Source organism: Hippopotamus amphibius, chromosome 12 (assembly GCF_030028045.1).
Source record: "Hippopotamus amphibius kiboko isolate mHipAmp2 chromosome 12, mHipAmp2.hap2, whole genome shotgun sequence".
Lineage (NCBI taxonomy): Eukaryota > Metazoa > Chordata > Mammalia > Artiodactyla > Hippopotamidae > Hippopotamus > Hippopotamus amphibius.
Window position 1 is genome coordinate 62,763,080 of NC_080197.1, and position 27,105 is coordinate 62,790,184.

Genomic DNA, 27,105 nt, shown 5'->3' on the forward strand with positions numbered 1-27,105 from the left:
CAGGAGCACGCCAGGCCGCAGTGTCTAAGGACACATCAGGTGTTCTTTACGGTCCTGACAGCACAGTCCCTTCTATTCAAGATGGGGCTCATACTGGAAGAAATTTGAGGATAAAAAACAAAAAAATTTGAAGATAAAAAACAAACTGGACACTTAATTAAAGAGCTTATATAGACAGACCATTGAGATTATTAATCTCCTGAGAAAATGGAATAGTTGAATTTTTACCAGTGTTTGTCTTGCTATTGTTTTGTAGACTGAATCACCTCAAAGTTGTCATTCTGAAGGAGCTGATAAAAAGAGGGAAGAAAAATCTCCAAGTAACTTCCAGAAGAAGTCTGTGAACATGCTTCAACAATCTGATTGTAAGATTACAGGGGCTAAGAAAAGAAAAATAGATAATGCATGAGATGAGTGTTTCTGAATTTTCCAAGAAACTAGTTTATACACTTATACACCATTAGTTTTGTAGCTAATCAACAGTTTAGTTTTAAGACAGTTTCATTAAGAGTTTATACATATGGGGCTCTATTTTCAGAATTTATCTCTAAAGTATTAAAGACTTAAGAATCTGACACCTTGAAATTTTGAGATCACAAATTGTATAAATTTACAGTATGAAACAAGGGAAAAGTAATTTTATTGTAAAACCCTTTAAATGTAAAATACTTAAGAGAATAAGTTCATATAACTATCTTAAGCTCTTTATGCCTTGCCATAACTAGTTCTATTTTTTTTGTTTTGTCACAACTGTCTTTTGATAAGTGTTATTATTATACTGGATATTTTACATAAGCTTATCACAGAAAATGAGTGATTTCATGTTATAACAGCTGTAGAATCCAAATAAAAAAGGCATAAGGTATCAATACAAATAATATTAAGATATTGCTACACCTCTAGTTAAGTAAAATAAAACTGTACGCTTCTTGAAACCACAGCCCTACTTTGACATTTCAGTCAAAAGAATGTCTGGTATATTAACCAGACCACACTGTCAACTAAGTAGATAACACCTAGTTAAATTTGCTCCAAAGCTAAATCACAAGTGAATGTGTCTAAGTTTAAAACACAGAAATGAATACTTAAGACTTATCTTTACATAATAAGTGGTCAATTTTGTGTTAAGAAAAAAATATATAAATTATTTGGACTGATTTCATCTTTGGAATTGTATTTATTTTTTAAATCATCATATTTCTGTATTTTTAACTTCAGATGCTTGTCATTAAAATCAGTGCAGTCATTTACTGACGTGTGACTCTTTTGTCTCATTTGGAACTTGATGTAGCTCTTGAGATGCCCTTTTTAGTCAAAATAATCTTCAATATCAATATTTGGATCTAGTAGATCTTCTCCATATGCTGAAAGATTCATCTGGTTTAAAATTAAGTTTTCAAATGTTTCTTCTAAATCAGTTTCACCAATTAAGACAGCTCCCATCATTCGCCCATCCTGCAGGACGGCTTTGATGTACTCTTGTCCTTTGGTACACCTCAGTATTAATTCATGATCTGAACCTAAGCCTTGTGCATTGTATTTTCCCAGCAATACAACCTATATAGAGAAAGATAAAAAATTTATTTTAGTGAGTACAAAAAAGGGAAGCAATATGCAATTATTTTGTGTTTTGATAGAATGGTGAAATTTTTATAGCTAAAAGTGCCATTCGGAGGGACCCAAAGAAAACATTTGTATGGAATGCATTTACTCTACAGATGACACTACCATACAGTCTATACGAACATTAAGGATACCTAGTGAGTATACAAATATGTGGGATGTGGACTCCATCAGCCTTGAGTCACGATTTAAAGATTTAATAAGAAACTAATTCGATCTTTCACGGGCAAATTGTTTAATCTCTGTGAACATTATGTATATATTTGTATGTGTGTTTCTCCTTATTAGTAAATTAGGAGGAAAAAACCTGCCTCAGAGTGCTGTAAAGAGAATTAAATAAGTTAATATGTAGGGGAAAGTACCTGCTTATTCTTGAGTGTGAACAGCTGTTAGTTACCTTCATAAAGAAGTGAATCTCAAATAAAACTCAGAAATGCACCACTAGGGAGCAAATCTGGAAGAGATCCCCCCCACCCCGAACTACAAAATAATATAGTGAGAAGGTAAGGAATGCTTATCAGATGACTGGGGTTTAAGCCCAGCAATAATACCAGATATGAATTTACAAAAAATGAGGAAGTTGGTCATTTTTTGTAAAGTGATTAAACCTATAAGTTCTTATTCATGTGAGAAAATTAGATGATCATAATTAGTTATAAGACTAACAAGCAGAAACGGCACTAATTTGCTTACCTTATAGTTAAAAAATTTTGTTACATGAGCGAAAAGTTCAAAGCTGAAATCCATGTCAATGGACTCCTCCACACTAGCCGCAGCCATGCACTTCGCCGCATACCATCCCATCTGTCTCGCCTGGGTCCACAGCCTCATCTGAAATAAAAAAGATGTGATTTAATTTTTTATTATCATTATTAGAAAAATCTTATCACCTTAACCTAATAAAATTCCTTAAAGGGGTTCAGTGCTTGACAGTCCCTGAGAAAGTTAGATCTAGCTAGTTAGGTAACTGACTGGACCATCTCTGTCATAGAAGCAACCACCAATCCACACTAACAAACTGATTCTGGTATTTGATAATGCTTATACTTCATGTGTGGTAACTAATGTCTTTTTGTGTGCAAAAAATAATAACCATAATCATGGATATAAGCTTTAAGCATTTATGGTAGAGTGATTTTTTTTTAAAAATTCAGTTTTCTCTCTAAACAAGGCAGGTTGGATGAAGTAAGAGGCAGCCTACGGTATGGGAGCAGAGCAAACTGAGCACAGGAACAACTAGAGAATGGCCAATAGATGTGGCCTGAGATATTACAATGCTGCACCATTACCTAATGTATTCTAGCCTCAAAGTCCCTTTGGTGTGTGTCTTGGACTACATAAAACAAATTAATTAGTGTACTTACTGCTTCTGCAGATTAAGAGATAAGTTTATCAGATTCACTCAAGCCAAGAAACACCTGTTTATTTTTGGACATTTCTTTCCTATATGAGACTATGAGGCACATGAAGGATATAATTTACATATTCCCTAGATTCAACCTGTAGAGGGTTGAAATGTTAAAAAAAAATTCCACAGTTGGGGTAGATATGCCATAAAAACGACATAGGATGTCACTGTAGAGAAAACTGAAAACAAGCTAGTTTGAAGCATTTTAGAAATATGACTGAAAGCACTCTCTTATTGATGCTATCTCTGATATACGTAAAAACATACAAAATAATAAAGCTGCTTCTTAAAATACATCTAGTTCTTCCACTACCTCACACTCCACAGTTCATGTGAATGAATAATATCCCTACCTGTGGAGCTGGTCTTTAACCAAGATAGGTGTTGACTGGTTCTTTTATCTGTAACATCTACCTCTGTCTCTACTCCTCCTAAAACAACCCCACCTCTGGTTGCTGTCTGAGTGTCTTCCTCTAGTACTTCGCTCCACCACTACAAGGCAGGCAACACTGTGAGGGCAGGAGGACGTCTAAATCCAGTTGGAAGGGGTTGTTAGGCTGAGGAAGGCTGTTTACTGTGGGAACATGCTTTCAGTAATAATTCCCATAGGGAATAGGATCGTCAGAAACAGAATGTATAGTTTATAATCTCAGTTTGCTATTTTTTAACCTAAAGTGTGCTGTCCCAAATTGTAGCCACATAGGTATTTAAATTAATTAAAAGTAAAAGTAAAATTCAGTTCCTCAGTTACATTAGCCACATTTCAAGAGCTTAGTAGACGCATGGCTAGTGGCTACCTGACTGGACACTGCAGAAGTACAGAGCACTTCTGTCATGAGAGAAAGTTCCACTGGACACCACTGATGAGCATCTGAGCATGAAAAACAAAGTAACAGTCACAATTCTTTTTAAATTAAACAGCATCCCAGTTTATCACATCACTATATAATAACTTAGCAAAAGGGAAAAATCCTAGTGTTCTTTTTGTTTGTTTTTGTGACAAAAAAACTATGATAGCTTCCCAGTTAAAGTAGAAACATTTGAAAACCAGAAGGCTGGATTTGCTGGTAGCAGCTCCTTTATTTCCAGATGGAACCTCTGATAAAACCTGTGATCACGTATGCTGGCTTACCTGCTGCCAGACTGGGCTAGGCTGCCAGGAGGCCGTGCAGATGTCACCTGCAGCGTAGATGTCAGGAAGGGAGGTGTGCATGTGATCATCCACCTTCAGGCCACCATCTTCTCCTATATCAAACTAAACAATGTTCCTCATAAGCATATGAGGTAAGAAAAAGGAAACATGACTTTTTCATTCTAAAGTAAAAGAACAAATCAGATTTCTATATGTTGATATGCTGATCTTTAATGAGAGAAATGAAAAAGAGCTGCAAAGTTTAGACAACTAAGCTGAATTTCCAGGCACTCAAATTCCTACTACAACGAACCCAAGAAATTCTTAGAACTTCAAATTCTTAAAATTCTTAGAACATCAAAAATTGCCAATAACCATGACTACCCTACCCCACTCATAGTTACAAAAATATTCCTTAGTTTTTATAAACTTCAGTTAAAAAGCAAAAATACATGCTGGTTTCTCTAAAAGAATCACTTTTAAGAATTCATAGGAGGTATCAGTCTCTTACAAACATTTAGGTAAATTGTGCATTATATCCCCTTAATAATGACACATCCTGGGATGTTAACTGCTTAAGGACCTGAAGCAGTAAAAAATACTGCAAATCAAGACATGAATATAAACTAAACTGTTTTCAGCCATCTTAAATTACAATTCTGTGCCAAAACAATGAACATATTCATGGTTGAGAATTAGAGATCTTCATAAATAATACTTTACTTTAAAAATGTTTATAGTGGGACAAGAATTTTCACCTTACATTGTTGCCACAGAGAAAAGGTTCTGTATTTGGTGTTACTCCTGTAGCACTGACAATGAAATCGCAGCCATATATCCTTTCATTGGTCAATTCCACATATACAGGCCATATCTCTTAAAATAAAAAAAAATTTATCCTCAAGTGTAATCACCAACTGTCTACAGCATTATGTGAGTATAATGACTACAACAAAGAAAGAGAAAGGCAGGAGATGGCTTTAATACAACCTCTTAATATTTAGAAGGTACATTTGCTGAAACAATTTTTAATGTAATCAATGCCATCTTCTTATTTTGGGTATAATCGCAAAAACATGGCAGGGATTCCAAACATTCTTCCTCCAAATTTAGACATAGAAATTCTAACAAAGTAAATTTAAATTCACAATCACTCTATAAATTATTTCTTTAAAAACATTTATTAATAGATTATATTCCATTGAGAGTTTTAGTCCAACTAGGTTACCCACTTTTCAATAGTAAGTGAAATAATAATATTTCACTTATTATTCACATTCAAACTCTAAGACTTCCTTTTCCTATGAAAAAATTCAAAGAATTCAGAGCAGTGGGATACCTCATACAGGAGGTTTGGGTGAGTGTATTTCTGAGTAGTTCTCACAAGAGTGTAGAATAGGAATTTTAGGAGATCTGTGCCTTAGTTTCAATCTGTTTGATTTTGAGGGTGTCACTTCACTTCTGAGAGCATCAGATTTTTTTTAGTTTTTATGTTTTGTATTGATCTGCAAGATATTCTGATTCACTCACCAGGTTATGATGGTCAAAATATACTGAGCAAAAAAAAAAAAAAAAAAAAAAAATATATATATATATATATATAATGAGCCCTACATAAAATATTAAGCTTTCTACAATTTATTAGAGAATATAAAGAGTAAGTAGTGAAAACGAAACGATTTATGTTATTAAATTATGGTTTTATTTTTTACTTTTCAAGTTTAAATTTTATATGGAAATATGAAGTTGTTTTCTTAATATAAAAGTAATGCGAGATTAAGTTGTCTTCTTTTAAAATAAGTGGTTATTTTTTAATTTCATCACTTACCTTTGTCAGCTGTAACTGACTGATTATGATGGTCTCTTGGAAAAGTCAAGGACTTTTTCTTAGAAATTCTAAATTCTTCCTGAAGATAGATTTTCTTTACTTCACACATTGTTTCGATGTGAATCTTATGAGAAAACTAAAATAAAGAAGTATTGGTCACCATAATACTTCCAGAAAGAATGATCTGGGCTACTGATGATGACGAAGAAATGTATAATACATTTATCAAAACATACAAAAACAATCCTTATAGTATAAGAGAAAACACACTGCATGTCCCCATACACACCTGTCATTTCTGAGTTTGAAACGAGTGAGCAGAAACTCAGTCAGTACTTAAAAGATATCTAGTAGTTGAATTGACAGGTAGCACCAAGGGCATACTTTTTAGTATAAGCCTCACTGATCATTGCATGTATATTTTTTAAAAAATTACAACTGTTATAGACTAAAACAATAAGTTGATATATCCCAGACTGTTATATTCCAGAATCTTAGAAAGTGCCAGTTAGGTAGGAGATATTCAATAAACGTTCACTGAACTAAACTGAAGTTCTCAGGTTAAAAATACTATTAATCTTAGGACCTGAAGGTGCAGGAATAAATGATTTTGTGTAATTTCCATCACAAAAATTAGATATACTGTAAAGTCAGCCTCCCTCCAACCTACTGAGGCTGAAAGATATCATTCACAGTAATAAGGACTGCATATGTTTCTTACAATACTTAAATATCACAGCCTTTTAACAACTGTTAAAAAACTAAAGTATCTAGTAAATAAAACGAGTAAAAGCAAGTCATCTGCTTATGTAATTAGGATATTAAATGTGTACTTTATTTTGAATCTATCTAATAACCTTTAAAATATTATACTACATGTAAAGTGGCCTTTGAGAAAAGATTAATTTAAAATAGGACAGGTGTATTCACTGAAGTCTCTGTATGGAGATCTCTATCTCTGGAGAGTTCAGCTGGGCCAAGCGGCACTGAAGTCCATTCCCAGCACCATGGATTTTTTTTTTTTTTTTTTTTTATTATTATTTTATTTTATTTTTTTGGGGGGTACACCAGGTTCAATCAACTGTTTTTATACACATATCCCCATATTCCCTCCCTTCCTTGACGCCCCCCCCCTCGATTCCCCCCCACCCTCCCTGCCCCAGTCCTCTAAGGCATCTTCCATCCTCGAGTTGGACTCCCTTTGTTATACAACAACTTCCCACTGACTATTTTACAGTTGGTAGTATATATATGTCTGTACTACTCTCCCGCTTCTTCTCAGTTTCCCCTTCACCCCCCGCCCCCTCCCATACCTCGAGTTCTCCAGTCCATTCCCTGTATCTGCTTCCCTGTTCTTGTCACTGAGTTCATCAGTACCATTTTTAGATTCCGTATATGTGAGTTAGCATACAATATTTGTCTTTCTCTTTCTGACTTACTTCACTCTGTATGACAGATTGTAGTTCTATCCACCTCATTACATATAGCTCCATCTCATCCCTTTTTATAGCTGAGTAATATTCCATTGTATATATATGCCACATCTTCTGTATCCATTCATTTGTTGATGGGCATTTAGGTTGCTTCCATGTCCTGGCTATTGTAAAGAGTGCTGCAATAAACATGATGGTACAAGTTTCTTTTGGGATTATGGTTTTCTTTGGGTATATGCCCAGGAGTGGGATGACTGGATCATATGGTAGTTCTATTTGTAGTTTTTTAAGGAACCTCCAAATTGTTTTCCATAGTGGCTGTACCACCAACAGTGCAGGAGAGTTCCCTTTTCTCCACACCCTCTCCAACATTTGTTGTTTCCAGACTTTGTGATGATGGCCATTCTGATTGGTGTGAGGTGATACCTCATTGTGGCTTTGACTTGCATTTCTCTGATGATGAGTGATGTTGAGCATCTTTCCATGTGTTTGTTGGCCATCTGTATGTCTTCTTTGGAGAAATGTCTATTGAGGTCTTCTGCCCATTTGTGGATTGGGTTATTTGCTTTTTTGGTATGAAGCTGCACGAGCTGCTTGTATATTTTGGAGGTTAATCCTTTGTCCGTTGTTTCATAGGCAATTATTTTTTCCCATTCTGAGGGTTGCCTTTTAGTCTTGTTTATGGTTTCTTTTGCTGTGCAAAAGCTTTTAAGTTTCATGAGGTCCCATTCGTTTATTCTTGATTTTATTTCCATGATTCTAGGAGGTGGGTCAAAAAGGATGTTGCTTTGCAGCACCATGGATTTTTAAGTAAAGTGACCTAGCAACTCTTCAACTATAAACTTATAACCAGTCTTTAACAGTTCAAAAATTTTAAACTGCATTTAGATATGTTTAAACAGTATATGAAAACCTACCTCTTTTGTTCCTTTAAGATCCAACCCTTCATGCCAATCAGGTCCCAAGGCACTGCCTATATTACCAGCATTAGCTTTGGTTTGTGCTTCCTTTTTCCTTCCTGAAGAGATAAACTCAATTCAAAATCCAAATGATATAAAAACTGCCAGGCAGACAATTATGTTTGTGTTCAGAAGTTTTTAGGCAATGTAATAATTTTCACACATATGTTCATACCAGAACTAAACTTATCTATATTATGCATTTTAATCATTATTTTAATATTCTGTGATGTACAGCTATAATATGGGTAATCTTTGAATCAAGCATTGTGTATAAACACATTCAAACTGTTTTATGGATGTTATATACACTGGTTAATATAAAAGGTAAGAAAATTAGACATCAAATTTTGAAAATTTTGTCAATTTTTAGTATTCCCAAAACTTACAAAATTCTTGCTCAATGTTATAAGCCAAAGTTTAAAAAAATAAAAAAGCTCTTTTAAATTAAAAAACTGTATTTGTTTTTTAAACTCATTACATTTTTTATAAAATTACCTTAGGTACTGTCCAACTGTAGGATCTGTCTGCAAAAATGCAGATGGGCTGGTTTATTTAATTCCCTTTAAATTTCCAGTTTTAGTCATACATATTTTTCATAAAAAATACATCATATATATACACATATATAAAAATATATTTATCTTATAAAATTTTATACATATATAAAATCTTAAACATCACATAGGAAGCAGAAATAAATATTACTGATATTCCTACCCCCAAATAAAATGTTTTTGCTAAATTTTCTTATACACTTTTTCTATATGGTTAAAAAAACAAAGTTTCATCTGTGAATGAATTGGATTAGATGTTATATTTACCTTCAGTTGTATATCTGGCTCTTTTTTGTGCGATTTTAGCTTCTGGTTTTTCAGCAATGAGCTTTGAAGTCAAGAATTCAGCTGCTCCTGCATCGAAGAAAGTATTCCCAATAGCTTTATCTTTAATGGCCCAAATTACTTCACAGCCTTCAATTTCATACCTAAAAGGAATATGAAAGTTACCTGGAAGAAAAAAATCTCTGTATCTACAAATAACAATTATTTCTTAAGGAAAATGTAAAGAAAATATTTTAATGCAAACTGAGAATGATTATAAAGAGGAAAGTAACTTTTTCAGAATAAGTGCTAAGTAGAATAAATATTACAAGAAATTAAACCAGTTTACTGAAAAAACATGTGTGACAAATACATGTACTGAATAGCAAGTAAAATTTCATTACAAAGAACATCACTTGAAAGTGTTCAATTTCTACAGGATAGAATGTCCCCCAGGGTTCGCAGGAGTGAGCAGTGCCTCGTTTGTCTAGTTACAGTGTAATCAGTAGTGAATAGATAGATATTATAGATTTTATGTACCTACAATATTGAGAACAATTGACTTTGCTAACAAATATTTTATGTATTCAAAGCACATTATGGAAGGTCACAGAAAAAGGAGCAAATGAGAGATACAAACTAAAATCTTAACTTTGTTATAAAAGAACAATTACCCTGCAATGAATTCCCTTCATCTCAGAAATTTCCAAGCCATCTAGCCAAAGAAAGATCCAGTTCACAGAAGAATGAAGGACTGTAGAGGAAGAAAGGAATGGCCAAGGAAGCCACCTTCCTTTACCGTTCATGAGGCAGCCAGAGCTACTGGGCACCTGCAGTTTGATCTCTAGGTTTGGACATGGAGAGTGTAGTTTTCATAAATATTCATTCCACAAAGTCCCTGAAGTTCATTATAAGTTATCTGCTATTAATACTTGTTTTGGTACAAGTGAATTGGGACAAATTCTGGATACATGGTCATTCTAACTGCACTAGGATTTTATTTGAAATTGCAACAGTAATAAAAGATTGTGTGTTAATGTTATTAATTTTAACATTTACTTATGGTAAAAAGTACTGCCATCTTTATTTCTCAGACTGATAGGTTTTTTGGCTTTTCGAGGCTAATTGATAAGCAGATGATAGAAGAAAGAAGGTTTAGTACATCTGACTCCATGTCACCTGATGTTCATGCTTTCTGGCACATGGTAAAGGAGTCCCTTGCTTTCTCCAACGGGCCTTTATTTTCCCTCCTCTCCTATGTCAGTAAAGAGTATTTATAGTTACTAAATGTCAGATTATCTGGAGAACATTTTATCTTACACTGCTCAGGTCATACAGCATTGCTGATGAGCAGAAGGCAGAATACACATACATTTGGTAATAAATTTTATATGTCGATTTACATAAAGGCACGCAGTTACCATGAAATGCTTTCCTTAATTTTTATAAATTGAAAATTTCTCTCTTTTTTTTTTGTATTTCAAAGTAATACAGCAACATAACACGTATCAGAATAGCTTAAAATGCTGATGCTAGACTAGCAGGCCATAGTTACTATAAGGAGTCACCACAAGTAACTTGTGGATATGCTGTACCTCATACGACACCCTCTAATCCTCTTACCCTGTGAACTTGTCCTCAGAAAGATGCATAAGCATGAAGATATCATCACACATGGGGAAATACTGCTTTCATTTCTAAAACCACTCTTAAAAAACAGACAACAGTGTGTTGAATTTTGTGAAATTATGAAAAACTATGTCCGTTTGAAAAAGAAAGGATTAACTTACACTTGGAAAGAAGAGATAATAACTGAAATAAAATTATACTGAAGAAAAGCGGTATTAGCCTTGGTGGGAGACAGGGGCTATTAAAAAGCAGGAAGGGTTTGGATATGCCATTTTCATCAAGAGAAGACAAAGGCCGAATCATTCAGTAAACCTAAACCGAGAGATCAGCACTATATGGCAGCTTTCTTAAAAACTACCAGCGTTTGCTGAATATAAAATTATGTGCTTTATATCCAAGTATATGGTCTTCAATCTCCAAGCGAAATAAAGTGAAGAATAGGATTAAATATTGTGAGCCTTTGAACATTTCTGAATGCGAGAAAGTTTTTCAATGTAAATAATGATAATAGTATTAAGTTATGCTTTTGGTGATAACTGATGGAGAAAATCTGTCATGTGTACATAAGGATTTGAAGCCCCTCTTAAAATAAATCTATGCCTCCCTCCTCTTGGCCCAGTTTGGTCTTGACTCTCTAGTTTTTTCTCTGCACTTTTCCATACAATGCCACAAACTTCATAATTAAGACAATGACTGCCACTCCTAGAGTTCAGGCAATCCAAGAACTCTTAGAGCTTCCACTGGGACTCACCACCCTCTAAAAAGGAGGGGCAAAAATCTAGTCTCAGAGTTCGAATGAATGAAAGTGAGAAAACACAGGTCTTTGGCAGACTCCTTATTTTGATATAGATTTGTCCTCTTTGTAGTTGGACCCAACTTTCTGGCCTGAAAAATATCTAGACTAGTCCATGTCAGGCATCTGCTGAAAGGTAAAATCACCAAGAAAGTGCATCAACACTCTGTAGGCCACAGCAGGTCCTCGATGTTCTCCAAACTTGAAATATCATCTCAAGAGATAATATTTCATATTAAGGTGTTCACAATCCCCAACTTCCAAAAACCAAGAGCTAGGAGTACCACATATCCTGAAACAGAACTCACACACACTGTGGGTTTCCTGGGCCAGACAGGTAACATAAGTGAAGCAGGAGGGCTATAAGCGATAGAAAGTAGTGGGACTATGACTAGGAATCTCTGCAGGCGCACACGTTTAAACTGGTTTTCAATATAGCACATGCTCATAAGAACACATGTATGGGTCAAATCTAGCCACTCATCAGTGTCTGACCCTTTGAGACCTAAAGGATTCCTGAAACTCCTGTTTTAGAAGGTCAATTCTGCAACTATGAACTCCATGAAAGCTAAGAAAATCAAGTGGACGTTTCCCCTCAAAAATATATGAAAAACAATCATATTTGTCTTTGATTTCAGAATAATAAGATGTTTTCTAGTCTGTCAATAATCACATGAATCACAGAGCAATTCTTAGATAATATTCAAGAATATGTACTTACACTAATTCAAGTGCAATACCACCATTCCCTATGATCATTATTCTCTTAGCTTTAGTAAGCTGTTTCTGAAATTCCTGTATCAAAAAGAAAATGACAAGTGTTTTGTATTAGTGGGCAATGCCTGAAGCAAGAAGCTTCATAATAATAAATCTCACTGATAATAAATCTCACTTTCCCACTCTGCCGGGATGCACCCTCCCAATTAATACAATAAATGTTCCCTCTGTGTTTCACCCTAAAACGCCTTTACCGCAATGCTTCTTCCTGACTTTCCTTCTCTTTCATGTCATTACATTCAGAATTGCAGCAAGAGGCTCTGTCTTTAGTTTACCACATTCCCAACTATTCGACCAAATCAATGACCAACATCACATTGATCTAGACCCTGGAAACAGGATTCTTCCTTTCCTTCTAGTCTCTCAGTTGACTCCTTGCAGTTACTCAGCGCTCACAACTTGCAGGAAGGAGAAGCACAGCCGCACAGACTCTAGAATCCCTGGCTCTAGCAGTTGCTAACTGGGTGACCTCGGGCAAGCTGCTTAACCTCTCTGCACCTCAGGTTCTCCAACTATAAATGGAAATAAGAAGTGACTATATCCCAAGGTTTCTGTATGTATTAAGTAAGATGACAGAGATAAAGCTGTTGGGAGCAGCAGGAACATAATGTCTAATCTTTATTTTGAAATGTTATTACCGTTACAAGACGGCTAATTGATGCCTCCACCTCCCATCCCTCCCTCCCCCCAAAAAAAGATCACCATGAGCTTGGAGAGAAAAAAAGACGAGTGGTCATTCTTACGGTACTTTCTAAAGTAGCAAATAGTCCCACTGCTTCAGGATGACACCTGAATAGCTACATTCCACCTCCTACTATGTCAGGTCACCATTTCTATTAAATCGACCCCCAAACTTATTGTAATATACAATAAATAACCACTGAAAATTTTCTTTAAAATTCTACAAGAAATATAACCTGAAGTTAATTTTAGTTTGTCCTTCATTGAAGACAGTAGATCATTTAAGAAAGACCTGTAAAAAGCACTAGACATGGAGATGAATGTCAAGAGTTTAGATTATACTTCTGATAAACTCAATAACTACTTCAGTACAGCTAAATTTCTTTCTCTTCATCTGTTTCCTCTTTGTAGAGTGGGAGTAATGACTGTTACACAGGATTATCACAAGGATTCACTGAGTTCATGTATGTAGAGGACCTTGCTGTAACATAGTTAACAACTCAATCTTTGATAATCTGAATCTAAAATGTTTACAAGAACATAATCCAGTTCTTCTAGTAGTCTCTAAATTCCTAATTATTTAAGAATAAGCTGAAAAAAATACTATGAATTTTCAAGACTATAACATCTTACTATGTAAATGTAAAATTACCACCTCATGGGACAGAACAACGAGCTTGAGATGAGACAAGAGTATTGTGAGTGGAAACCAAGAAGAGGTTCTCAGCAATCAGGGTCAATGAACCCTGAAATAAATTACCAAAAGAAATTGTATAAGGTTCTGAAGACAGAATTTCACCTTGTTGGGATAGTTTATCATTGTTCTTGAGCAAAACAATAAACCAAGTGTCTTTTCAGTTTTAGGATTCTGTCATGATTCTATATCACAAAGATCTTCTGAATATTACTTTCCTTGCTGAGAAGTAAGTTTTGGACATGCTTTATCTTTTGAGAAAACGATTATTACATCATTTAGGTTGCAAAAAAACATATTCCTCATCAGAGTAGAATAATGAATGTGTGTACAATATAAGTTGTAAATCTTCAGCATAGACATTATACCTGGGATGTCACACAAGGGAAAGAACATGAATTAAAAAACAAGATAAATTACTGACTAAAATTAAACTCAAACTGGCAATAATAAAACATTATAACTACTTTCTGGTTTATGAGTCATGAAACCTTTCTTCTGCTGCTACAGTTTAGGAGTTAACACTATAAGTGGAACCCTTCGATTCAAATGTAAAAGTCTAAGAAATCTTCCTATTTCTTTCCCATGACCCAATGTGAAAATGTTACCTGAGCACTGTCTGTATCACGGATTCCTAGCACATAAGGATTTCCTTCACATATCAACTTTGGTTTAGCTCCAGCACACAAACAGAGCTTCTTATAAATATGCTGATTCCCATCTTCAGTTAAAATGCACTGTAAAACCATAGAGCAAGGAAGAGGAGAGGGGATACATTTATACACAGGTACAAGGGAAACATTCAATAAGACAAAAGCAAAAAATATATTAAGGCTGCCTCTTGGGGGCACTCGATACTCTGTTACAGCAATGTATCAAAGCTAACTAAGCATGAGAATACATTCTCCAGACCACTGATTCCCAAACACATTAGAACCAGGAGCCATTTAAAAAATCTCATGAAAACTAGTCCTTCTCCCATGGAAAAAAAGGTACATTCCCACAAAATTTTGGATAAAACTTAGGGAACCTCATGTTTGGAAAGGTATGCCGGCCTTAGATTAAAAGCTAAACACTTAGAAATGTGTGACTTGAGCTTTCTGATGAACATTTCCTTGGTGAACATTCTCATTTCAGTGACAGTTACTATAAGGAGATCTAGGGATTCAGACCTTAATGTCTGTTATGGGTACAGGCAGGGGGTAGTGGATGGTAGAAGAGGTGACAATACATCTTAATCTAAAAAATCAGAAGTGATTAAAAAACAGTATTTATATTCTTAAGTACAAATAATAATCACTTTACCAGCAAACTCCATGCTCTTTGGGGATTACATTTTCATATGAGTGAAAAACATGTTAACCTTAAATCCTAGCATGTACTGGCTTTAAAGTTAATTTATATTAATTTTTAATTAATGAATTGAGATGAGTCTAAAAATACATATCAGAGATTCACTGTTTTTGTTCCTTAGTAATGCATGAGTATATACACATAAGTAGTAGCATTTAGAAAGCAGATACACACAAGCATGGGCTACTATGAGAGACGTCAGACTTTGCTGGAATGTTTTCGGGGTTAATGTTTGTGCCATGTGTTTGATTTATAAAACTTGGCAAACAGCACTTACATTCCCACTGAAATATTTGTTACCCACTTTAACTCTTCAGCTACATAACAAATACTTAAAACCAATAAACCAACACAGTATCATCATACGAAATGTTATACAAGTCTTCCTTTAGATAATCTGGTTAGAATTTTAACTAACAGTTGTTAGTTACAGGCACTGACCAAATTTAAAAAATTATTCGCATTTAGCTACTATATTATAAAAGTAAACACAAAAACTCTTCACTGGCTACTGTTAAATTTTTCGAAGTAGACATGAACATAAAACACATCATTTCTAATTCACTAAGGAATATGAAGGATGGATAACAGAATGCAGACATGTATATTACGCAAGACATTTTGCAAATGAAACCTGTGGCACTCTGATTCATTCAAAGGCCCTAATATACAGGTTCCCTCACTATTAGTGAGGGAATTAGTTCACAATTAGTTCATTGTGAACTAAAATTCATTAGTATGCTTTCGAGCCTACCTCAATGTGCAGATTCACTGACATGGTGACATGGGTGTTTTATGGAACAAGTACTACCATTACAAGTATTAGGAACCAAATGTGGTGTCTGGATTCAGATTTGTACTATTTTTCTCATAAAACTCAGTACTTTCTCTCTCTTTTTTATTTTCCTGTCAAGTTATTTGTTTCAAATGTGACATGTATGCTTTCTCCCTAAGGGAGAAGTCAAATGTGAGCTGCTTTAGAGAAACAACCACAAACCCTACTTCCCATCTTGCCTATAATTCATCTGAAGAAACTGTTAATCATGTGACACTGAGACTTCCTGACATGTGAGACTGAGCCTGTCTTAGTTTGGGCCTTTTATCTTTTTGGACTATTACAACCACCTTCTAATTTGGTTGTTGGCTACTAGCCACTTGCTCTACCCCAGTTCATCCTTGACACTGCTGTCAGATACATCCTCCTAAAGGAATATTTTATCTCTGCCGCCACTTAAGACTCTCTTTACTATTTCTCCACTGATTATAAAATAAACTCAATTTCTTAGCATGACATAAAGAGCTCTTCACAATTATTATTTTCTGCCTAGTTTATTATTATTATTCTCTGGCCTAGCCGGCCAATCTCCTTTACTTATCCACACCCTAACCCCTTTGACAGCCTCACTGTTTCACATGCCCTCTTTCCTTTCTTCGGGTCTCTAAACATACAATCTCTTCTTCCTGGAATGTCCTTTTCTACATGCACAACTCAATTCAACTATCATAGCTCAAATATTACTCAATCTGGGAGGTCCTCCTAAATACCTACCATCAGAGCTTTGATAATATTGCAACAACTGTTTTTTTCCCCACGTGCATACATTAAACATATGCATGTCTGTACTCCCAATGGCACTGAGAGCTGGGAGCAAGTTCCTGCTATTACTGCTACTGTATCCCAGTGCGTAATGCAGTGCCCAGAACACAGTGAACACCACATAAATGTTAATGCTAATTTAAAATGTAAAACCTAAAATGCCAAGCTAAACTAATTATGTAACCCCAATAAACGCACAAAAAGTATAAGTTTTTCTAATACTAATGGAAATCAATGTCACTGAAATTTACATGCTAGGGACTTGGGTGGTGGTGGAACAGGTGGGGTCAAAGGAAGGCAGGCGAAACCTCACCAAGATGTAACAGTGGCAAACATCATTAAGAAAAAAACTCTCTTACATGTTCTTCACTCTTCAGTTGCTTTACTCCAGATTCTATAACCTTAATGTTAGGAAAGCGACTTTCTAACATGGTATTCGGTTGTTCTTCAACATCAAATTCTTCCAACACTTTAGAAACCTGTATTAGATAAAAGAAATAAAAATGTACACTTAAAATTTTTTTCTTTCAAGAACTTTAAATAATAAAAACCCTTTCATTTCTTTTTATACGCCATTTATTTCATATTCATAAAACAAGAAAGTCTGCCAACGGTACTATATACAGTGGAAAGAGGGCTAGACTCCACATTTAAATTCAAATACTAGCCCTTCCACTCTTGGGCACGTCAGAAAGTCACCAAGTCTCAGTCTCCTGGGCTATAAAATTAGGGCTAACACTACTTACTTCTGTATAGCTTAATCAAACAGCTTACCTATGTCTTTATCTCTGTAGCTTTTTCTTTCCATTTACTAGCTAACCTTATTGTGATCTAGTCTTTGGACTCTTCTTTCCTGTTCTCCAAAATCATCAGTATCCTCTTGGACTCTCCTTAGTCCTATCCCACTAAGACTCCATCATGGATCATTTCATCTTTTTCCCAAATCCTTTACTTCCTTGTTCTCTTATCCTAAACCATTAATTACCCTGAAAACCACAGACCAAATTGCTTGCTTTTTCTAGTCCTATACCCAGTCTGCTATAGAAGAACCACACACCCTGCAGACTGGTATCTGACCTTAAACACTGCATGGAAATCCTACTGCATGGCTATAGCAGCTCTCAAACCCTTTAATCTCAAGATTCCTTTACATTCTTACCAATGATTGAGGACCCCAATGAGCTTTTGTTTTTTTGAGTTACACCTAGCAATATTTGCTGCATTAGAAACTGAAACAGAAAACAATTAAGTATTTCTTATTCACTTAAAAGTAACAATAATGAATCCAATATATGTTACACTGATATAACATATGTTTAATGAGAAATATTTTTTCCAAAACAAAACAAATTAAGTAAGAAAAGCCCTGTTTTACGTTTTTGCAAATTTCCTTACTGTGGCTTAACAGAAGATAGCTGCATATCTGCTTCTGCATTCAAACTTCTTCTACCTTTAAATCACTGCAACGTTGTTTTGGTTGAATTAATACATGAAGAGAGTTCAGCCTCACACAGATAGGCAGCCCTGTTGGATAACTGCACATTCCTCTCGATGTTACAGTAAAACTCAACAAGTGATGGTTTCTTAGAGATTAGATGAAATGTAGAATTTGAAACCATATCAAGAACTTTTCATGCTGCGACTATGAAATCCATTAGTCTATCCTGCACTTTGAATGGATCTTGTGACATCACACATCAGTCGTCTGGACAATACTGGTTCACTAAGTTACAGAGATCTTCCAGATACTGACACACTTCATATCAATAAACATAAAAATTCATATTCATCATCACCAATTTCATGAGAAAAGTTTAAGTACTAGAAGTCTCACAGTGAAGAATAAGTTTTCCAAAAACCTAATTTTTGCTTGAAAGCTCTAATTTTTTCATATTGGCAACAAGTACCATCTGTTGTTTTCTTGAAGTGACAGGCTCACTTCATTCACTTTCCAAACATGAAGAGTCAGCCTATAAAGTAAAAAAAAAGAAAAAAAACAAAACAAAACAGAGCCACAGTCTGTCAGTTGTCCTTTCAAGTAAAATTGATGTTCCATGAAAATAGCAGCTAGTTTATCTTGCAACTCAACTGCACAACTGCTTTTCCTTACAACAATGTGGTACTTGTCATACACAGAAGAGCTTTACGCATCCATCGCATTGCATCACATAGAATATTAAAAAGATGTGCACTCAAGAGTCAAGATTTAATAAAACTAACATTTTTTTTTTACTGGCTTTTATTTTTTTCACTAACTGTGTGGCAGTGAAGAACACAATAGCTACCAGTGTAAGCAGCCACCATTACTTTTATCCCATCAGTGCAAATGTCAATACAGTGAGAAGAGCAATAACGTCTTAGTAACATACTCCACTCCATCAGTGACTTTTTTCAAACTTCCAGCATTGTAATGTTCCCCGAACTTATTCCATCCTCTTTATTCTCAGTAAATCACCTAACTTCCAGGCATAAAGAGACTACTAAGAACTGATTACTCCTTTCCCACCATCCAGACGTCTCTCTGCTCACATCCACCTTCCCTGACCCACTCCCACCTTTCCAAAGTCAACCCACTGCTCTGTGCTCCAGATCTGATCGCCTCTCACCTCCTCAGGACTCCTTCCTTATCATGTGTTCCTTGCTTTCCTTCATCTTCAGGCTTCCCCACTGGTTTCTTAATCTCAACAGGTGAACATGCTCAAGTGTTTCCCACCTTAAAAGAATAAAACTCAACTTAATGCTAGACCTCATGTCCTCTTTTTGCTGCCATTCTATCTTTTCTACCGTTTCAGCCAAATTTTTCAAGAGAGAAAAGTTTACGTTAACAGTCATTTTAGAATTTCCTCCCATTAATTTCTCAAAATACTATAAACTGTCTCAGTCACCAATGATTTATACTAGAAATAGCTACTTTTGAGCCATCATCTTACCCGACCATTCCATAGCATCTGACGTGACTGACCACTCCTCTTAATTGAAACTTTTGCCTTCCTTGGCTTCGGGAATACTGCTCTTTCACAGTTTTCCTCTTAGATCTAAGACTAAGAAGAAGGATGGCCATTTTTAAGTTCTCCTTTCTCTCTGACCTCCCCTTAGTGTTCCAAGGACACCACCACTGGGCCCGTCTTCTGCTCACTGCATGTGTCCTTCCTGGGAAAGTGTAAGCCATGCCCGTAGCTTCAGCTGACACTGAGACAATGGTGAATACCAACTAAATTACCATCACCAGCTCAGTCTTCTCACTTGCTCTAAATGCTCCAGCAGTTTGGCATCATCTAGATTTAGATAAAATGCAATTCTACATCATGGGATACAAGCCCGGCATGATCTGGGCCCTGCCTACTGGCTCAGCCTCACACTTTACACTCCAGTGAACTGGTGGTCCCTGTTGGGGCATATTACATAGTCACACACTTTCACGCACCTTGGCACGTGCCTACCTCCACTCAATCTCTTACAGACACGGTAAAACCTTCTTATTCTTTAAGTCTCAGTTTCAATGCAACTTCCTGTTGCAGGCGGGAGCTACTTCCTGCCAAAGGCAGGCTTTAGCACTCCTTCACAATGTTTTATATGTATAAAAATAGATATGCATATATTGGAATATGATCTCAATTTTTTTACCTCTATCAGGATAATGATCATATTGTATGATAACTACTTCTTGCGTATCTGTTGCTCCAAAAGAAAATAATCATCCTGAGAAACTGACCATGAGGGCTCTACAGCCCAATTGCCTGGATTCAAAACCTGACTATATGTACCTTGGAAATCTACCTAACCTCACTGTGACTCATTTACCTCACCTGTAACATGGGGATAATATTTAACAACCTGCTTCACAGGCTTAAGAATTAAATACATTAATAAATTTAAAACATTTAGAAATATAGCATAAGTATTCCATAAATGTCAATTATTATTAATCCTTTTTCTCTTTTACAAATTACACAAGTCACGAACATGTGCTCTAACACTAAACAATACATAATAAAAAATTAAAGTCCCTCTTTACCACTCTTTAAATCTCATTTTCCCCATCTCACCCCAGCAATAATCGCTAGTGACTTTTTTTTTCTTTTTTTTTATTTCAACACCTTCATTTTATTTTTATTTTTTTTATTTTTTATTTTTTTTATTTTTTGGGGGGTACACCAGGTTCAATCATCTGTTTTTATACACATATCCCCGTATTCCCTCCCTTCCTTGACTTCCCCCCCTCGAGTGCTAGTGACTTTCTGATGTGTATTCTATACTTTTAATCTCTATAGCCTGGGTGCCTAGCACATTGGTTGGTAAATAATCTAGATGCTCAATAAATGATAAATAAAGAATGCAATTTCCAACTTCTAAACACTAAGAATAACTGATATTTGCAATGATATTTATTTCAATTCACTTTCACATGGATTACTATGTCTCAAGCTCATAACCTTAATAAGCAAGGAAGATATCCTAATGAGGCAACTCCGGTGCAGAGATCTGCCAAGGCTACACAGCCAGCAAGTAACAGGGCTGGAACCCAAGTCTTTTTCTTCTACTGTATGGCACTTAAAAAAAAAATTGGCAAAAACTAAATAAACTCAAGTCTTATAACTCTGGGAACATTACACCAAAGTGTCTTCTATAAAGACACTTAGAAGACTCAGCTATACATATCTCTCTTATGTATGTACTCTTAGCCGCAATTGAATATATAATTTTTTCTTTTAGAAATTAATAGCCATAATTTGTTCTCTAGTTCTCCCAATCCCATAGTTAACTTTTGACTGTACATAGGTTCTAAGATTGGGTAGGGAGAAGGTTGCTTTTCCTCCTTAATATCAAGTCTTTAAACTTTATATGAATAAATAATAAATCTTAGACAAAATGCCAAAAGAAAAAAAAGATACATTCTATTATCAGAGTATTATAAGGGAAAACTATTGAATCAAAGACTATGTTAGTAATCTTCATTGCAGTGTGGGAAGAAATGATTTATGTTTTTCATCTTTTTATTCATTTATATTTTGCATAGGCATAGTAGTCATACTTGTAGCACTGAAGTATATGTATGTAATTTATAAATATAATATTAAGATATGAGCTCAAAAGTTTTTAACAGGTGAGCTACAGGATCAAAAATATTTGGAGACCACTTTTCTATAATACTATGATCCAAATGCTCTTAGACTCCCATTATAATGTTATAACGTAAAATAAACTCACGGAACTACAAAGTGTTCTGAAATGCTTATTACACATCTGAAACATTATTTATCTGCAAGTGTAAACTTGGCTCAGAAGCACTTTTCTTCTGACTTCTAAACACACATAGACACACACATTTATAATAAAGATACACGTGTATATGCACGTAACATCTTTCCTCAAAAGATAAATTTTGCTGAAAAGTAATTTTGAGTGGGGAGGAAAAGATGGGAGAGAAAAAGAGGAAACTAGAAATTCAATACCATTCTGGGCGCTTTTGGTGTTCAATCTGAACAATTCTAAACTTTGAGCTATGATTTTAAAATGAGAATCAAAAGAACATTTGTTATTTTAAACAATTAAAATACTACAATTACACTGCTATTTGAGTTATTACAGTTTTTAAAAAGTAATACTGAGAAAGTTATATAAAGGTTCTTACCTGCTTGAAATTTGTAACTGCTTTAATAACAGGAGAAGCTGTTATCAGGAGAATATCTTCTGATGGAAAGTGGATCGCCAACTTATTAAAAAAAGAGTAGGAAAACATGATAAATAAGTATTAGTACATATGGCATGGGGGGGTGAGAGAGGGATAATGCAATTTTAATAATGTTATTAACCTAGGGAATTAAAAACAGTGTTCTTCCTCTAAAAGTCTCCATTATCCTGGGTCTTGGTCATATTTATGGGGTAGTGGTGAGTAATGTTCAACTCTGATATTGATTAAAATGAAAAATACATTTACACGAAACTCTAACAATCATTATGCAGATGATGAGAAGAAACTATCTTCCTAATTAACAGTTAAACCAACTTCTATTTACTGTAAAATAATAATTTCATTTGTCTTTAGTAGAATGAAATTACAGCAAACCTTCAATAAAATACTTAAAACCTTAGCACCTTTCCCAAGTACTCTGGAACTCCTGCTCTTCCAAATGCCCAACCAGTATAGATTCTGAGAAGACAAAGCCATTTTAATATTAGCCTTATCAAAAGTCAGAGATTTAACTTGCTAATGTTTCATCATTTTCCTCTAGCTACAACCTCTCTCTTCCTCACTTTAAATTTCTTGAAAGCATTTTCTTAACACCCTACAGCTCCTTAACTCCACCAATCTCTATTTCTATCTCCACTACACCATTAAAACTGAGCATGTTCAGAGAATGGACTGGAGAACTCGAGGTTTGGGAGGGGGCAGGGGGTGAAGGGGAAGCTGAGGCAAAGCGAGAGAGTAGCACAGACATATATATACTACCAACTGTAAAATAGATAGTCAGTGGGAAGTTGTATAACAAAGGGAGTCCAACTCGAGGATGGAAGATGCCCTAGAGGACTGGGGGGTGGAGGGTGGGGGGGACTCGAGGGGGGGGAGTCAAGGAAGGCAGGGAATATGGGGATATGTGTATAAAAACAGATGATTGAACTTGGTGTACCCCCCCAAAAATAATAAATAAATAAATAAAATTTAAAAAAAAATTTAAAAAAACAAAAAACAAAAAAAACTGAGCATGTTCAATTCACCTATACATCCTTTAAAGCCATCAGATTCTTTTTAGTACCACCTTATTTACACTTGCTATAATATTTGACAATATTATCACTCTCTCCATCTTCTTTTCCTTTGTACATTCTGTAATTTATTTCCCCACTTTGTTCCATTATTATACAACTAAAATCACCTTTTAGTCGGCCTCCAGTCTCATATCAATCAGCTTCCCCTGTCCCAAACACATTGTAACTAACCATCTTTCAAAATTTTTCATTTGACCATATTACTCCACTGTCCAAAATCATTTGACTACTTATATGTTTTGGTTAAATTCTTAGCATGACTTATAAAATCCTTTATGATCAGGTGTCTGCCAGCCTTCCTGGCTTCATCTCTGGTCATCTTCCCCAAGCACCATATTCTTTAAGCTTTGCCGCTTCCAGATGGTACCACTCTTTTCCACCTGAGATTACACTATTGCCTCCCTTTGGAATCTCTGCCTTTTCTTGTACAGCTGGTACACTTTTACTCATTCCTCTACACAGGCATAACTCAGAGATATTGTGGGTTCGGTTCCAGTACACTACAATAAAGTGAGTAACACAATAAAGTGAGTAACACAATAAAGCGAGTCACATGAAATGTCTGGTTTCCAAGTGCATATATATAAAAGTTCTATTCACACTACACTGCTGTCAATATTAAATGTGCAAAAAGTGTTCTTAAAAACATGTACATGCCTTAATTAAAAAATACTTTATTGCTAAAAATGCTAACCATCATCTGAGCCTGCAGCAAGTAGTAACCTTTTTGCAAAAGTGACATCAAAGATCACTGATCACAGGTCACCATGACAAATGGAATAATTTAAAAGTTTGAAATATTGCAAGAATTATCAAAATAGGACACAGAGACACTAACTGAGCAAACGCTGTTGGAAAAATGGCACCAATAAGGCTTGCTTGAAAGGGTTGCCGCAAACCTTCAATCTGTAAACAATGCAATATATTCAAACTACAATAAATCCAAGGGCAACAAAATGAGGTATGCCTATTAAGACAACAGGATACCTCCTTTGAGAAAGGATATTTCTTCCCTAATTCACTCCTTACAAACTCCACAAGTACCCCTAAGGTAGTTAACACACTGATGAGATGATTTACTTACATTTATTTATTTATTTACATGACTCACTAGGCTGTGAGTCTCTAAAAAGGAGGTACCATGCTCTGTTTGTATTAGTCTGATCAGCCCTTAGTACAGAGCCTGGATTACGGGTGTTTACTTGGTGAATAAATGAAAACTATACATCCAAAGATTAAAAATTAAGGAAAAGAAAACTTCAATTTCTTATGACATAAGTGATTGCTTACGTTTACTTTTTACCAACAGAATAATCCAGTCCTTTTTATAATACATGCATATGTATATATGTGATCTGATTACTCACTATAAATCAGAAAAGCATACCCTCGCTGTATTTAATCCCTTGCTGGTTGTTTTACAAAACATTACTAGAGAGGACATCTCTTCTATCTTGGGAGTCCAAAGTACAGGAGACTTACGTAAGGGTGTATCATTCAGTAACGAAGCTCTCTAGACTTGGGCACCTATGCGGAAGCGGGATTCGATCAGCTAATTAACAAAAGGGGCTGAATTTTCTAACCAAGTACTTCCTAGTCGTAAACCCGCTTTCTTCGCCATCTGCTTTGGCATTACCAGCACCAGAGCCGGCTCAGTCCGCTTTGGATTTCCCGTAACAATTTGCTCGCCATCCCTCCTCCCTGGGCCGCAGACGAAGCCTGCGAGGCACTAGGGACATCATCTGCGGGCCACGACAGTCTCTAACATCTGGGGGCAAGAAAGAGCGGGGGGGGGGGGGGGGCAGTTAAGGAAGCTGCTTAAGAGCGACCTGGAAAAAGACTCGGAAAGGGGGCGGGAGGGAGCCTCGAGCGCCACTGCCTCCGCGGTGGAGGAGAGGCGGAGCCGCCTGTACGCCCTCCTTACCTGCTCCGCACAGGTGACACCCGCGATGCCACCGCCGACCACCACGAACTTCCCCGCCGTCGGGGGCGAGCACGCCACCTCCATGCTGTCGGACTTCCAGCGGTTTTAGGATTACAGTGGGGACACCGGAAAAGTTAGCATTCCGGGAGAGAGAGCGGCGGACGCAGCCACTTCCGGCGCAGCCACTTCCGGCGCCTGCTCCTGAGAATCCGAGCTACGGATGCCCGGGAGCTCATACTTAGTCTCTTCGCGTTCCTGAGAATCCGAGCTACGGGTGCCCGGGAACTCACATTTAGTTTCTTCTCATGTAGGCCGGGGCTGTTTCCCAAAGCGCCGAGGCGGCTTGTCAGTTCCAGGGCTTTGCGTTACTATCGCCACAGCTGAATGTAGTGTTTCCACGAAGATTTGGTAAAGATAAGACAAAAACCAAAGTAAAGTAGATGGGTTGTCCAAAGAGGCTTGGCAGGTTGTCTAAAGACAGACCCGTGTTCTCACGGGGCGGAGCGTTCTTAGAATCAGTGAAGTTCTCTCTCTGCGTTCCGGCGGGAAGTTAAACAGCCTCAGCTCTTAAACTCTTACGGGTAGAAGGAACATCTCCTTCCCTACCCTTCACCTAGCAAGCTAAGATTTTATGTTTTGGAAGCACATTCTTGATAGACACATGAATCAAGACAAAAGTGATACTACTGAGTTGTTCTCTAAGAAGTTGTCATTTCCATTTACAATTTTGACCTCAGCGAAAATTTCCCATAGTATCAGTATTGCCATTTTGTCAAAATATAAAAGAACATTCTATCCAGGTTTTCAGTAAATGGCAGCATGTGTAAAGCCTGAGTTAAATATTCCCAGTCTAATTTTTAAGAACTGTTTTTACTGTATTCACGTTATTACAGTATCCACTATTTAATTGTTCTGTTTACTATTACTTTGCTGTCTCATAGAATACTTCCCCTGGGGGTTGTGTTAAAGTATTAAGAGGTACTGTTTCTGTAAAAACTGGCAATTATCAATCCCCCTTTAATTCTTTACAACTCTGGAAATAACCAGCCTATATAAATGGGAAAACCTAACACATCTAATTACAGGTATTTACTGATAGCTCTAATAATTATTGTGCTTTAATAAGTTAAATAGTAGGCAGTTTAATAAGTGATTCTAAGACCAATTACCAGCTTAGGTAACCAAACAAAGCATTTCTAGGAGGAGGAGGAGATTGTACTTCAAACCCATATAGATTTAGTCTTGTTTACTCTCTTGCTGCTTTATTTTCACACCATCACTCTTCTCACTGTGTTCTAGCTAGACTGAATCACACTTGCAGCTTCCGGGATATGGCATGTTCTTCCTTTCCTGAGCATTTGCGTGTAACTCTTTCCGTAAGGCTCTTTCCCAGTAATTTTCCCTAGCTAAATCCTCGCTGACCTTTGGTTTAACCAACCATCACCTCCCCTAAGAAGCTTTATCTAATGTGCTCAAGACTGAGCTGGGTACCTCTAGGCTTAAAACACTTTATTTTACCTATTACGTGTCTGAATCCCCCTCCCCACACCCCAGTCATAAACTCCTTCATCTCAGGGATTACTTGTCTCTCTTTGAATCTTCAATTTTCAGTTATTCACGAGTGTCCATGTAGATATGCTGAAAGAGTTAGTAAGTGGGTAGAGCACGAGACTGCCCTGAAGTCC

At 36.1% G+C, this 27,105-nt stretch overlaps 2 protein-coding genes across 3 annotated transcripts in view; one reads left to right on the forward strand and one right to left on the reverse strand.

Annotated features, from left to right (window-relative positions):
* RECQL (RecQ like helicase) overlaps positions 1–1,250 on the forward strand; it is a 36,442-nt gene extending 35,192 nt beyond the window's left edge. Inside the window, exon 15 of one of the 2 annotated variants that reach the window (XR_009048376.1) lies at positions 257–393. Coding sequence is in view for 1 of the 2 variants with exons in the window: in XM_057701692.1 (XP_057557675.1) it covers positions 257–409 (153 nt within the window). In the remaining variant the exon portion in view is untranslated. Of the gene's footprint in view, positions 1–256 lie in introns of both variants that reach the window. The other variant, XM_057701692.1, reaches the window with a different exon arrangement.
* PYROXD1 (pyridine nucleotide-disulphide oxidoreductase domain 1) lies at positions 1,158–25,640 on the reverse strand. The gene is made up of 12 exons (XM_057701693.1): positions 25,421–25,640; positions 22,361–22,441; positions 17,088–17,207; positions 14,387–14,515; positions 12,348–12,421; positions 9,208–9,368; positions 8,342–8,442; positions 5,992–6,127; positions 4,927–5,039; positions 4,164–4,286; positions 2,317–2,454; positions 1,158–1,557 (listed from the first exon to the last, which is right to left on the reverse strand). The coding sequence occupies exons 1-12, from the start codon at positions 25,502–25,504 to the stop codon at positions 1,309–1,311; spliced, it is 1,509 nt and encodes a 502-aa protein (XP_057557676.1). The 5' UTR covers positions 25,505–25,640; the 3' UTR covers positions 1,158–1,308.
* Positions 25,641–27,105: the final 1,465 nt, after the last annotated feature.